Genomic DNA, 14,288 nt, shown 5'->3' with positions numbered 1-14,288 from the left:
CTGTCCATCCGTGACAAATCATTCCTCAGCAATGAGCCCTAAAGCTGGATTTTGCTTAGGGCTGGGAGAAATGGTTCTGTGGGCTCCAAAGTGCAAAAGGATGGCAAGCTCAACCTCCCGAGACTGGGTGGAGCCTGGGACAAACTCCCTGCTGCAAAAAGGGGCAGCTGGACTTACCCTTGACAATCCTGTACCACACTCTCCCGTTAATGCCTTCGTCTGCATCAGTGGCTTTCACCTTCATGAGAAAAGCAGAGGAGTAGAGGTGAAGGGCAGAGAATTCCAGGCTAGGACTAGTCCTCCTACCCTGCCAAAGCTGGACATTCTTCTCCTCCACCTGGGCTGGGGAGCTTACCAAAAAACGAATAAGTTGCTCTTCCCTCATCACTGGGCAGCAAGGATAGTGGGCTCAGGAACCCTTGGCTGCTGGGGCTGAGCCTCAGGAGCACACCACAAATCCCACAGTGTGCTGGAGGAGCTGCCCCCATCAATCCCACCCTGTATTCCAGTGTTTGTCCCAGTGGTGATGCCGCCAGGGATGGAGCCTTGCTGGGGTGATTTGAGCTGGGCAGGAGGCACACAGCCCATGGCATCCTGCTTTCCAAGTAGCAACACACAGAAAAACCAGCCTAGAGCATCCTTGTGAGGCCCTGAGCAGGGGTGGGAGCACCCCTAGGCTCTGATGCACTGCATGGACTGAACTTTTCCTGGGAAAACCAAGGCACGGGTCCCCTCTGGTGTCACTGAACAAGACTGCAGTGCTCTCCCTACAGCCCCAGCTGGCAGCTGGGAAGCAGGACCTGGCAGTGACCAGCAGGGCTGGGGCTTCCAGCCCAGCTGGCACCAAGCCCCTGAATTTCCCTCAGGGCAAAACCCACTCCCCACAAAGCACCCAAAGCTTGTGGCCACTCACAAAGCACCAGGGTGAGGATGCAGGGAGTGCACGAGGCTTTATTCCCTCCCTGCTTCCCTCTGCAAGGCATCTTCTGCCTCATCTGTTTCCTATGATACTACCCAGCAGTTTGTTTTTTATTTCTGGGAAGGTTTGCACCCAAATTTATGCTGGGAAGAGGAAAGGCTGCTGCAAGGAACTTTCAGCCCAGGCACTTTTTAAAAATTTTTTTTTTTATTAAAAATCAGTAGTTTGCATTTAAAGCAAGGCTCCTGCCAACCTACAGTCTGAGGAAAGCTTGGTTTGACCTGAAAGTTTGACTTGCTGAGGTCCCAAAGGAAAAGTGATGCTTTGAAGGGCCATAAAAGAATGGGGAAAAAAGCAGATTTTCTGGGAAAAAGGGGAGAAGGCATGTGGAGGGCGGGTGCCACCCCTCCCACCACGGGGGGCTCAGCCAGGACTGCACCACTGAGTCATCCTGCAGGGATAAATCCTGAAAAAACGCATCCCAGGGGCTCGACCCCAGCGAGGGACACAGCTCCAGCAGGACACAGCCCCTTGTCCTTGCTGTGCCAGGCTGTCCCCAGCCCGGCTGGCACCTCTGTCCCACCCTCCCCAAAGGGAGGAGGGGGCTGGCAGCCGGCAGAGCTCGGTGGGAGAGGCACAAGGAGGGAATGCAGGAGGCAGAACCCGGGCTTGGCTGGCTGGTGAGAGGTAGGGACCCCCAAACCTCCTCCCTTTGGTCACCCCCAGGGGTGAGACAGACCCCTGGCTGCAGAGCTGCTGCCCCCAGCCCAGGGAAAGGGCTGAAAACGGGTGGGGATGCAGAATTCGGGGTGGGGATGCAGAATTCGGGGTGGGGATGAGGTCAGGCATCCCTCCTCCCTTCCCAGGTGGGCAAGCCCTGTGGATGCAGCTGTGAGGGTGATGGGGAGCAGCATCACTCACAGCTCTGGGGTCCCAACCATCCGGGTCAGGTGTTTGCCCAGCATCACCTCCTCCTGCAAGCCCGTGGGAATATTTGGGATAAACTGGGGAGCTCCAGGAGAAGTGTTGCTAAGCAGGCTGGGCAGGGGAATGAGAGCTGCTTTTCATGGGAGCTGTGTCACAGGCAGTGCCTGAAAACAGCCTTTTCTTTTTAGGAGTTTGAGGAAAGGAGGGAGAGCATATGGAAAAGCTGCCAAACTAGGCAGCTGGGCCAGGGCAGGGAGCAGTGCCTGCTGCTGGGCTGAACAACCCTCTCTGCTGCTCATGCACGAGAATCATTCCTTTTTTCTTCCTTTCCACCTTTCTCAGGGGTATTTTACCTTTTGCATTGTCTCTTTTTTTTTTTTTCCCCCCTGATCCTCATCTGCCAGTGCTGGAGTCTGAGTGCTCGAGGGGATGTGTCACATTTGGAGCTGATCAGGATGGGGGGATTTTCAGGACAGGAAAATCTCTTTTAACTCATCAGGGTGAAGAATATGGAGGCTGTGTGGGACAGTGATGCTGGGAAGGGGCAGTGCCATGAAAGCTGAGTGTGAGGAGAAGCTGGATGGGAAGCAGGAGCAGAGCAGGGAGTGGATGAAAAAGCCTGGATCCCTCCTGATGGGTTTCTATGGAACACTGTCAAGTGAATTTAAAAGACAAGCTCTGCAGCCACGAGCAAGAAGGGCCTGCAGGAATTGCCCACACCTCCTGGCTGGCTCTGAAGGGGCAGTGTGAGGTCACCACGCTGAGCACAGGCAGTGAATGCCAGCACTGAGGCAGCCCTGGAAACCTTGATTGAGGCTGCCCTTGGTGTGGGACACACTGCAGCCCTGCCTGTGCCTGCCAGCACAGAGGAGCAGAGAGTCCTTGGGATTGCTGCTCTGTTCCCAAAGCTGAGGGGAAAGGACAGAGCTAGCTAAGGATAAAAAAAATATTTTTGAGGTGCAGACATCACTGTGGAGGTGGTGAAAACATCTTCAGTCCCCATGCAACACACAGAATGATTCACCCTTCCAAAGCTGACCCATTTGTTTTTGCATTCCCCATTTTCCAGGCTCTGGCCCATGGAAACAGCACCATCTCCCCCAAGCTCTGAGCAGGTTGATACACCCTTAGTGATTCAAACCATGTCACTGAGGTCCTCTCCCCACTTTTTGGGATGTTTTTGGTGAATGTTTGGCTGCTGCCTTACACACACTCGTGTGACTTTGGGATGCAAGAGCAGCCCTGCAGCCCTGCCTTTACCCCCCTATGATCTTGGTTTTAAATTGGCTCAATCCAAACCCAAGTCCAGCAGGAGATTGCCCAGCCACAGGCCAGTTAGTCAGCTCTCCCAGATCTCCACAGGAAACCCATCATAATAAAGCTGACTTTATTTACCCCAAGAGGGTTGGCACAAACAGGATTTCCCCAGCCCTCATCTCCTCATCTCCATCTGGAGAGGTGCCAGCCCCTGGCACAGCCTGTCTGGGGAGCAAAAATGTGAGTGCAAAATGCTCTTGGGATGATCTGACCCATTGGGGGAAGGAGAGGACAGTCTCCATCAGGTGTTAGGTAAGAGCTGTCAGTGCTAACACTCTGGGAAGCTGGTTTGCATCACCTGTGACATATCTGAGCCTGAAAGCAGATCAGCAAAATGCCTGACATGAGGATTTTTGGCATGAGTAGGGTGAGGGTGTTATTCTTCACCCTTAAAAAATAATAAAATCAGTGCTAGTACAATACCACAGCTTGATGGGGGCTTATCAGGGCACAGGCTCAACCAACTGCCCAATTTCTTCAGGAGAACAATCACAAAAGCCCCAAATGACAGCCAGTTCAGCAAACCTGCATTTCTGGGGAACAGAGGAGAATAAAACCTCAGCAGGCTGGGGAGGGGAGGATTTTGAACTTTCTGTAGTATATGGATATTTACCTCTCCCAGAAAATCTTCATGCAATGTGTGTGTTCTCCCAGGGGCCATGGTAACCACATGTAAATTGTGGTAGATTTCTTTGCCAGGTGGTTTTGCAGTTTGGGCAGATGGACACCTCCTGTGCCACTTAAAACATGGCTGGGAGAATCTTGGGCATCAAGGCATGTCAAGAATCCACCAGCTTAACCAGAGGGTGGCTTCCAGGTGGTAGCCACCTGTGCCACTCCTCTGTGTCACCTTGCACTGCAGGGAAGATGAGCACGGAGCACTCTGCCAACGGGACCTCTCCCACCCCGCCTCTCCTTGGAATTCCCACCACGGAGCTGCTCCCACCCAGTGCTGCACCCCCTCAGGGGACAGACTGGCTGCCCATCATCGTCGGGGTCACCTGCATCTTCCTGCTCCTGGCCACCCTCCTCGTCCTTGCCACCCTCTGCAAGCCACCAGCGCTGGGCTGGTCCCTCCCTGGTGGCCAGGAGCGCCTGCCCCACCACCCTGTGGATGCCAGTGAGCCCCAGCTGAGGCTCTGGAAGCGTCTGGGCTCCCTCAGGTGCTCCATCAGCAGCTTCAGGAGGAGCCAGCTGGTGGCTCAGAGCCCTCTTGCCTGTCCCAGCCAGGACTGGCACATTGTGGAGTCCACCAAAATGTGATCTTGCCCTGCTGCTCCTTCCCAAGCTTCCTTCTCAAGCATCCCTGAACAACCTGGCAGAGACCCTTTGGGCAACTCATTTCCAGGAGATTTTGCAGTGCCAGGTTCCCAAATGCTTTCCAGGTTACTGCTTCCTGCCAGGGAAGGTGGAGGCACCCAAACTACACCCACACCCAGCTATCAGTGGGCGGGCAAAAAAAAAAAATCCTGCTGCTTCATTTCTTTTGGAAAACATTGCGCAAGTTGTGCTCTACCTGAAGAAACAGCCTGGAAGAGGGTAGGAGCAACCTGGCCACCTGAAGAGAGGCAGCCCAGAGAAAACCTGCTCCATAGAAAGCAATCCTCAGTGGAGATTACCCCCCAGAAGGTGGAGGGAGGCTCATGTACTGCCTGGTCCCTGTCACCCCATTCCATGGGGTCAATGCATTCCCATTCCTGCTCTCTGGTCTGCCTGGTTTGGGAGAAAGGGATGGGGAAACATTTAGAAACTCTCCTGCTGGCCTGGGGTTGTGGGGATGCATTTGGAGGGAGAGACCTTCTGTACAAATGTTCACACTGAAGGTGCAAATTAAAATAAAGCCGGGTGATGGCTCATTTCTGTTTCTCTTCCATCTTGTTCTGTGGAAAAAACAACTTCCCCCAATCACACCCTCTCTTGCCATGGACTTCCAAGGGCATCCCCCTCTAAGAAAAGGCACTTTGACACCAGCCAGACTCGAGTTCCCTCCGTTCCTCCAATTTGCCAAACCGGCTCAATTTGAGGAGTCCTGTGCAGGGACACACCTCCATCCTGGGATTGCAGACTGATGTGTGATCCCAGGGACATCAGGTACACCGTGCCAGGGCACAACAGGTGATGAGGAACCACAGGATTCCTTGGGGACCGGCTGCCCTGAGCGGACACACGGCTCCCGGCAAATCTTTGCGGCAGCAGGCAAAAGGCTCCTTTCTTCTCTGCCGGTGACTCATCCTGCCAGCTTTGTCAGGGACAAAGCTGCCCCTTTCCCTGTGCCGGCAGAGGTATTGAAGGCAGCAGGAGCCTTCCCAGGGCCCTGTGCAAAGAGCCTTTGGTGCCGGCTCCAGAAGAGCCCGGGCTTGGGAGGGATGCTGGAAGCCCGTGTGAATGCCCGCATTCATTCGGTGCTCACTGAGCCATTCAGCTCTGCCCACCGCTCCCTCAAAGAGCCACAAAAATGAAAGCAAAGCCCTCTCCGAGCATCTCCCCATGGAGATCTGTGTTTGGGAGGAGGGAAAAGCAGGACTTGGCTCTTCTCCTCTCGCCCCCTGCAGAAACGGGGCGAGCTGCTTAATTTTCCCTTGTTCTTTGCTGCCTTCTGCCTGGCACTCACAGCCTGGACTGGCAGAGGAGTGGGTGAGCAGGAACACATCTCTCCCAGCCCCGAGGGAGCAGGACACTGAAGGGGAGAGCAAACCTCAGCCCTGGGCTTGCAGCAGCTCAGGGTCAGGGCACAGTTATTGGGGGACCCCCAGTCCCACCCCAGGGGATGAGCCACCTGCCTGCACAATGCTGCTGGCAGCAGGGATGTCCTCGGGGACACTGACTTCATAGCTGCTCTGCAGGAAGATGGGTCTGTTGTCGTTGACATCCAGGACGGTCACGTACACCGTGGCGGTGCCGGTGCGCCGGTTCCCGGTGGGACCATTGTCTGCAGGGAGAGAAAAGTGAGGGAGGGAGGGTCAGCCCATGGCTGCTGAAAGAGGATCAAGATTTCTAAACCAAAACATTTTGTCATTTGCAGCTTTCAAATCCCACACTGAACCATGGGGTTTTACGTTTTTTGTTTGGTTTTTTTTTCCTATTTTGAAAGAAAAAGGAAAAGCCAAACCACCCCCAGGCTCTGCCATGGAGCCCAGTGAGGCTAGAAATGCAACTGATCATAGAGAGGATTTGCAATTCCATACACCAAGTGAAAGGACTGCTGGAGGCCAGGGATTTGGGACATGAGGACAGCCTGATGAGCTTTCAGCAGCCAAAGAGCAGCAGGATGGGTTCATAGGCAAGGACATGGCACAGAGGCATTGGGAGGCATGGAATGGGGTTGGATTTTTCAACATGCCTGTTTTGCAGGCTAAACCCACCCAGCTGGGAGCCTGTGGGATCTGGGCAAACACAGGCACTGTGATCCCCATTGGAGGGGCAGAACAGACTCTCTGCCCCTTGGGATCCATCCCTGCTGGCACCCCTGTGGCACCTGCAAAGCTGTGCCCCCAACATTTCTGTCCAGGCCACTTATTCCTCCTTTCAAAAGGGACATCCAAGTCATCTGTGAACAGGCACATCATTATAAAGCTCTGGGGATGGCAGCCAAGCTGAGCTTGGCACATGGACCCTCTGCCTGTGCCAGGTGGCTCAGGGTTAATCACAGCCACAGAGCCAAGGGCTGGCATGGCTTGAGGGGAATGACGCTGTGGTGTTGGCATTTTTGGGTAGAGGGCTGCCCTGGACAGTGTGGAGCCTCTCAGAAGCAGGAGGCCTTCATTTCTTGTGTGAAAGGGAGAGCCCTAGGGCTGGGAAAACCTGAGAGGAGAACATACTCTCTGCAAAAACCATGATGGAACTGGGACGTGTTAATTCACGTGGGCTGTGAAATGGTAACACCAGGGACAGGCTCTGGTTTGCAGAGTGCCTTGGAGGTTGCTGCCCCTCCAACACACCAGCAAGGGAGCTTGACACTTGCACACATGAGGCTGTGTGGGAGTGGCCCCCGTGGGATTCCTGGGAAATCCTTACCAATGGCCTCTAGGATCAGCGTGTAGGATGCCACAGTCTCCCTGTCCAGGCTCACCACCGTCCTGACCACCCCGTCCCTGAAGCCAACACTGAATTTGCCATCTTGGTTCCCACCTGCAACAAAGGACAAGTAAAATAAAAACTTGGAATGGGCTAGGTTGTGTTGGATTGGGTTGGGTTGGATTGGATTGTATTGGGTTGTGTTGGGTTGGGTTGGGTTGGGTTGTTGGGTGTTTGGTTGGGTTGGGTTGGGTTGGATTGGGTTGGATTGGGTTGTGTTGGGTTGGGTTGGGTTGGATTGGATTGGGTTGGATTGTGTTGAGTTGGATAGTGTTGGGTTGTGTTGGATTGGGTTGGGGTGGGTTGGGTTGGGTTGGGTTGGGTTGGATTGGATTGGATTGGATTGGATTGGGTTGGTTTGGGTTGGATTGGGTTGTGTTGGGTTGTGTTGGGTTGGGTTGGATTGGGTTGGTTTGGATTGGGTTGGGTTGGATTGGATTGGGTTGGGTTGGGTTGTGTTGGGTTGTGATGAGTTGGGTTGGGTTGTGTTGTGGTGGGGTGGGTTGGGTTGGGTTGGATTGGATTGGATTGGATTGGTTGGTTTGGGTTGGATTGGGTTGTGTTGGGTTGGGTTGGGTTGGGTTGGATTGGGTTGGATTGGGTTGGGTTGTGTTGGGTTGGATTGGATTGGGTTGGGTTGGGTTGTGTTGGGTTGTGATGAGTTGGGTTGGGTTGTGTTGGATTGGGTTGAGTTGGGGTGGGTTGGGTTGGGTTGAGTTGGGAGGGCCCTTAAAGGCCGTTTTGTACCAACAGTTTTCCATGGGCTGGGACACCTAATAGACCAGGCTGCTCTAACCTGACCTTTAACACCTCCAGGGATGAAGCCACTACTTCTTGTTCCAATGACTCCACTACTTCCATGTTCCAATGACTCCACTACTTCCATGTTCCAATGCCTGGCTACCCTTTCAGTGAAGAAATTTCCCCCAGTCTCTAATCTGAACCTTCCCTGGTGCAATTTGAGGCCATTTCCTTGGATCTTGCAGCCTGGGCACAGCTGTGCAAGGATGGTTTTGTATCTTGTCCCCTGGCAGAGCACAGGGAAAATCCAATGACTGTGGGAAAAGCTGAATAATTTCCTGAATGCTTTGGAAGCAAACTGGGCTGAGTTTGCATGTGAGCTGTGGTACCTGTGGGACAGCACACCCGTCTCGGGGCCGTGGTGTGAAACAGCAGGCTGCTATTGTGGGAAAAAGGACTCTCTGGTGACACTTCTGTTTTTTACCCTCTTCCTGAGGGCTCGGTTTGCAAGTCAAACCTTGGCCAGGGGATTCCCCAGCCTCCTGCTGCAGGTGCTGCAGCTGCGGAGCGAGCCGGGCACTGCATCCCACCCAATCCCACCTGGCTACAGGGGTGGCAAAAATGCCCCAAAATTCCATTTATGGCTTCCAAATCATGAAAACCACCCCAGCCCTTGCTCCCTAGCAGTGTTCTGCCAGCCCTAATGCTTTTCTAGGGTCAGCAGAGTGGTCAGTGTGGCCGGGAGCCAAGCGAGGCTGTTCAGCAGACGGCGATGCCGGACAAGGCTTGGAGGGGCTGGGAAAGGCAGCGCTGGAAGTGCAGAACACCCTGGGGCAGCCTGAGCCTTCCTGCCACCAGAACGCCCTCCCTGGATGGGGCTCACACCTGTGATGAAGTAGCTGAGCTCGGCGTTCAGCCCGATGTCGGCGTCCGTGCAGTTGAGCCGGACCACCTTGAAATCCCGGGCCACGTTCTCGGGCAGGGACACGTTGTAGACAGCAGGGAAGAAGGTGGGGTTCTCATCATTCACGTCCAGAACTGAAAATTGGGAGCAGAGCTGAGTGTGCTGCCCCTCCTGCACATGCCAGGGCTCCCAAATCCCCCTCCTGCTGCTCTCAGCATCCCAGGGAATGCTCTGCCTGACTCTCCCTGTTTGTGCAGTGGGGGTGCCTGCAGAGCAGCTGTAGGCTGCATTTAGTTGCCTCTGGTACCCACAGATCACCCTCCTCACAGCCAAAAAATCATTACATCACTAAAATCCAAGTTATTTTCACCAAGCCTTTTTCCATCCCCATTCAAAGGAAAATCTTAAATATAAGCCCAGTATTTCCTGGGCCATGAAGGTACAGGACCGGGAACTTCTTTTCCAAACTGGGAAAGACCCTGAGGACAATCCAGGTCAGTTTGTTTCCAGATGATGCTTATCCTTTTCCAGCACTAGCCTTGCACGAAGCCAGTAAACAGCAAGGCATTAAATTAAAGACAGGCCACGCAATGAGGGTCCAGCTCTGAACTGGGACTGCGTGGGTTGTCCAGGCACTCAGCTGATGCGAATCACATGCTGAATCAAAAGGAAAAACAGCACTGGGGACGGGGGAATGGAAAAAAAAAAAAATAGAGAATTTGGGGAGAAACACCAATGTTTTCCCCATCTCTGCAGTGTGGTGGGAGCCATCCCTATGCCCTATTGCACACAAAGCCAGACCTGATCCTGTTTTTAGGTCTTTTACAGGAACTGCATCTCCTGCAGCGAGGTGTCCTTGTCCCCGCGGGGTCTGGGCACACCCACCTTTGACAGTGAGGGTGCTGGTGGAGCTCTTGGCAGGCTCTCCAGCATCACTGGCCACCACCCTCAGGTAGTACTCGGGGATCCTCTCCCTGTCCAGCACGGCTGTGGAGGTCACCAGCCCACTGGTGCTGTTGATGAGGAAATCCATGCGGGGCATGCCCACCTGCATGCGGTAGGACACCTGCCCGTTGGGGCCCTCGTCCAGGTCGATGGCCACCACCTGGTGGGGAGAGCACCCTCATCATCTCCTGCCCAGAAACCCCCAGAGCCTTTGGGATGCAGGGATGAAATGGCCTCGGAGGATCCGTGAAGATTCACAGCCCCGTCAGAGGATGGCACAGGGAAGGAGATGGAGAGGATGGAGATGGAGGAGATGAGAAGGGAAAGGATGCTAGCCCTGTTTGCAGAAGCCATGGCAGGCACAGGAGCAGCTCCCAACGTGAGGAATGGCAGCAGTGGGACAGACTCACCTGGAAGACAGAGGAGCCTGCAGGAAGGCCCTCGGCGATTTCGGCGACAAAGGGCAGGTTTTGGAAAGTGGGGTCATTGTCGTTCAGGTCCAGCAGGTTGACAAAAACTGTGGCACTGCTGGTGGCTCTCAGGGGTGGCCTCCCACCTGTGGAGGCCAGGAATGGGATCCCAAGGTTAATGCTTGAGCTTTTCCACCGCTTTCCCCTAAAAAAGGAGCTCCCACCCCCCATGCAGACAGCAGTGCAGGATGGGGTGATGGCTCTGGTTTGTCATGGATTATCTGCCATGGATGGACAATTAGACAGAATCCTAGAATGGTTTGGGTTGCAAGGGGCCTCACAGATAATCTAATTCCAGCCCTCTGCTGTGGGCAGGTACACCTTCCACTTGACCATGTTGCTCCAAGCCCTGTCCAACCTGGCCTGGGACACTTCCAGGGTTAGAGCAGACACAGCTTCTCTGGGCAGGCTGTTCCCTCACTTTCTTAGTAAAAAATTTCCTCCCAACACCCAACCTCAATCTCTCCTCTTTTGGTTTAAAACCATTCCCCAAACAACCCCCAAAGAATTATCTTTGTATATCTACTTTTTTTTCCCTAAGAGAAGTTTTCCCTGCTGCAATATTTCCAGAGAAAAACCCATCAACTCTGTTTCCTTCACCTGCTCAAATTGATTTTCTGCGATGCCAGTGGAGCAAGGCTGAGGGGAGGGGAGAGTCCCTGCCTCTCAGGCTCATTCTCAGGGCTGCTACATGAATGACTGAGAGGGGTTTCCAGTTTGTTGTGGCAGCACCTCTCAAGCTACTCCCATTCTTTGGCCTCAGAAACACTCCCGCTCAAATCAGGAGGAAAGAAAACAGTGGTAAAAGCAAAATGAGGCTGGGGGGAGGTTCAGCTGGACAGTGAAAAGAATCAGGGTGGGGTGAGAGCTCACAGTCGGTGACGGACACCACGATCCTGCGCATGAGCTGTGCCTCCTGCGCGTTGGGATTCTCGCGGTCCAGCAGCACGCCCGACGTGCGGATCTTGCCCGTGGTGCTGTTGAGGCTGTAGAACTTGTTGGGAGGCCGGATGCTGTACACCACCGTGCCGTTCTCCCCCAGGTCCGGGTCAACAGCCACCACCTGCCAAAATTGGGGGGGACAGCACAGAGTTACAGCAGAGTGAGGGGAATTAACTCCCGTGAGGAATCAGTGCGGAGATTTGCTGGTGTCCGGCTTGGCCTTTGTGTTGGGTGGATGTGGCCAGAAATGTGTATTCTATCACCATCTGTTGAAGTGGGTGGGTCAGTGACCCTTATCTCCTGGCACATACTATCTGCTAATGGGCCATCTTTAAACCAGCTGGGCAATCATCTTTATCTTTCCCACAGCCCATCCTCCCTCCAGGAAGATATCATCTGCTGCTGGCCCATTCAGTCCCACTGCATGACTGATAAAATTCCATCATCCCACTGGGAGATGCTCCAGCCAGGGGAGCAGCCAAGCCTTTCCTACCCAGATAAAAACTGAGATTTTGGACAGCAAGTTATCCATCTTTCCACTGGATTCCAGAGGAAAGCCAGACCTTTCCACATCATCCCTGGACCTTCAGAGGAAAACTGCACCTTCTCCAGGAGCACTGCTCCAGCTGAACCACATCTGCCACTGCAGGAGGATGCAGCCACCATTTAATGGAACTGCTGCCAACACCCTGAGTGACTGACAGGGTGTCAGCTTGGATTCTGACTCTGTCAGTGTTTTTGGGATTGTTCTGTGTAATACTGTATTTCTATTTTAATTTTCCTAGTGAAGAACTGTTATTCCTCATTCCCATATCTTTGCCTGAGAGCCCCTTAAATTCAAAATTATAATAATGATTTGGAGGAAGGGGGTTTACATTCTCCATTTCAAAAAGAAGCTTCTGCCTTTATTGGCAGACACCTGTCCTTCAAACCAGGACAGTTTCCCTGCACCACCAGCAGCAAGAAGCTCTGGAAGAAGCTGGAAGAAGTTCCTCCATCCAGCCCTGTATTTTCACAACATTTGCAGGGATTTTGCACCCTCAAGACCTCTGCTGTGGTGTTAAATCTCCCCAAAACTGGCCTGCGAGTGCAGGAGGTAACGGCATGACAAAATCCAGCAATCAAACTTGATTTTCCTCCTTTTTGAATAAGACCACCTAAAAAACAAAAACCCCTTGGAAAAATAAAGTAAATGGGACAAAGAGGCATGCTGAGGAACTTTTGCTGCCACATCAGGAGTGCTGGGAATAATTCCTTGGTGGAGCTCTCCTCAACGCCACATATTTTGTGCTTTATTGTTCTCCCTGTGACGTTTTTAATTACAGGGGACATTTACATTAAAAAACACCCCAATTTCATTGCCCTCATAACTTCCCCGGCTCCTGCTGCTTGTCCTGCAGCTGAATTTACATCGGATCGGTGACAAAATAATTATTTTCCCGGCAACTAATTGGGTTGTCAAAGGCAAGATGACTTCAAGCTGGCACTGAGCAGCAGGGCTGAGAGAAAACAGTGCTCTGGCTTGGGCAGCACTGCCAGACCCTTCTCCCCCTTAAAAATAAAAATAAAATATATATATATTTTTTTTTTCTTTTTTTCTTTTTTGCAGCCTTCCTCCTTAAATGATTTTGTGGATTCTCTTCACTTTTCCCTCATTTATTTTCCATTTTGTTCCCGTCATTTTTCCCTCGGCGTGATGGAATAGAAGCCTCCCCCTCTCCTTCTCTTTTATTTCACCAGAGGGACTTGAAAGACTGTAAATCAAAGTCTTTCAGAGAGGTCCTTGAAGGAGGTCACGGGCGAGGCTAAGAAAAGGAGGATTTGGCCAAAATCCACACAATTTGGAGAGGGGAAAAAAAAATCCCAGCGGGGAGAAGAAACACAAGGGCTGGTCAGCAGTGGGAGGAAGTTTTTAAATGGAATTCTGCAAGTTGGTGCTGGGCTGAAGGTGACACAGGTGACACCAGTTTGGAGGTGACACCTGTCTGGAGGTGTCCCCCTGCTCCAGCCAACCCTTTGGAACAGCCTTGCCTCACACATACCGTGGTGACATCCGAGTTGGGAGGGGTCATTTCCACCAGGTTGATGAAGTATGGCTCGTCCTTCCAGGTGGGATAGTTGTCATTGATGTCCAGCAGCGTGATGTTCACCTGTGGGAGAGCAAGGAAGCAGAGCTGCTGCAGGAGGTGCAGGTTCCTGAGGTGTGGAATATCCCATGGATGTACCCAGGCTGTGGCAGAGTCACCATCCCTCGGGGGATTTAAAAAATGTGGAGTTGTGGCACTTGGGGACATGTCCTGGGCTTGGCATGGCTGGACCTGAAGCTCTTAGAGACCTTTCCCAACCTGAATTATTCCATGGTTTTGTGATTCTGTGTTCACTTTCTGCAAAAAGATCAACAACCTGCAACTCTGCAGCCAGAGCTCCTTGGCATAGCTGAACTGGGTTTTGTTCCTGTGTGTTTATCACATTTAAGAACAATTACAGGGCACAAGGTGTGTCTTCAAGCAGATCCTTCACTGGAAAGGGGAAGAAAAATCAGTGGGAATGTGGCAGGAAAGGAAGGAAAAAATCCGAGTGGCTGGTAAAAAGGAACAGGAAAAAAAACCCCAAGAATAAATGAGAAATCAGGAATTAGGGTAAACAGGGGGTGGGAGGTGCAAAGACAAGAGCAGGGGCGAGGATGCTGCCCAGAAATGTCACCTGTGTTCATTTTCAGCGTGACAAACAGCATCCCAGTGACAGCAGAGAGCCTGTGGGGTGCATCCTGCTGCCTGGGAGCTCCAGGGGATCCCTCCACCCTCAGCAGGTCCGAGTGGAGCTTTTCCTGGGATCTTCTCTGCTCCGTGTCCTGCTGTCACACCAGGCTGAGCTGCTGGTGCCACCCCGTGGTAAGAGAGGCCAGTCCAGGCTCTGGGGACAAGCCAAGGCACCACGCTGGTCCCTGGGGAAGGTTGCTGACCCACCCCTAAAGCAGCTCATGAGCTCTACATCACCTGGGCACCTTTATTCCCCATCAAAAATAATTATTTTGAGTGCCAGGTGTACA

The 14,288-nt window shown here is 52.9% G+C and overlaps 2 protein-coding genes across 2 annotated transcripts in view; one reads left to right on the top strand and one right to left on the bottom strand.

Annotated features, from left to right (window-relative positions):
* CDH23 (cadherin related 23) overlaps positions 1–14,288 on the bottom strand; it is a 157,787-nt gene that overhangs the window by 39,847 nt on the left and 103,652 nt on the right. The window contains 8 exon segments of the mRNA XM_056495621.1: positions 178–238; positions 5,944–6,092; positions 7,178–7,291; positions 8,864–9,016; positions 9,768–9,987; positions 10,238–10,383; positions 11,171–11,360; positions 13,282–13,389. Of these exon segments, the coding sequence (XP_056351596.1) occupies positions 178–238; positions 5,944–6,092; positions 7,178–7,291; positions 8,864–9,016; positions 9,768–9,987; positions 10,238–10,383; positions 11,171–11,360; positions 13,282–13,389 (1,141 nt within the window).
* C6H10orf105 (chromosome 6 C10orf105 homolog) lies at positions 1,528–5,018 on the top strand. The gene is made up of 2 exons (XM_056495634.1): positions 1,528–1,606; positions 4,026–5,018. The coding sequence occupies exons 1-2, from the start codon at positions 1,567–1,569 to the stop codon at positions 4,424–4,426; spliced, it is 441 nt and encodes a 146-aa protein (XP_056351609.1). The 5' UTR covers positions 1,528–1,566; the 3' UTR covers positions 4,427–5,018.

This window comes from Oenanthe melanoleuca, chromosome 6, assembly GCF_029582105.1.
Source record: "Oenanthe melanoleuca isolate GR-GAL-2019-014 chromosome 6, OMel1.0, whole genome shotgun sequence".
In the NCBI taxonomy this organism is placed as follows: domain Eukaryota; kingdom Metazoa; phylum Chordata; class Aves; order Passeriformes; family Muscicapidae; genus Oenanthe; species Oenanthe melanoleuca.
The sequence above is the reverse complement of the archived record's forward strand: the minus strand, read 5'-3'. Positions and strand labels throughout refer to the sequence as shown.

What these genes read in the sequence shown, in the direction of transcription:
- C6H10orf105 (XM_056495634.1), top strand. Translation starts at nt 1,567, where the DNA reads ATGCAGGAGGCAGAACCCGGGCTTGGCTGGCTGGTGAGAG. An exon ending in GCTTGGCTGGCTGGTGAGAG is followed by an intron (nt 1,607 to 4,025) that starts GTAGGGACCCCC and finishes CTTGCACTGCAG; the next exon opens with GGAAGATGAGCACGGAGCAC.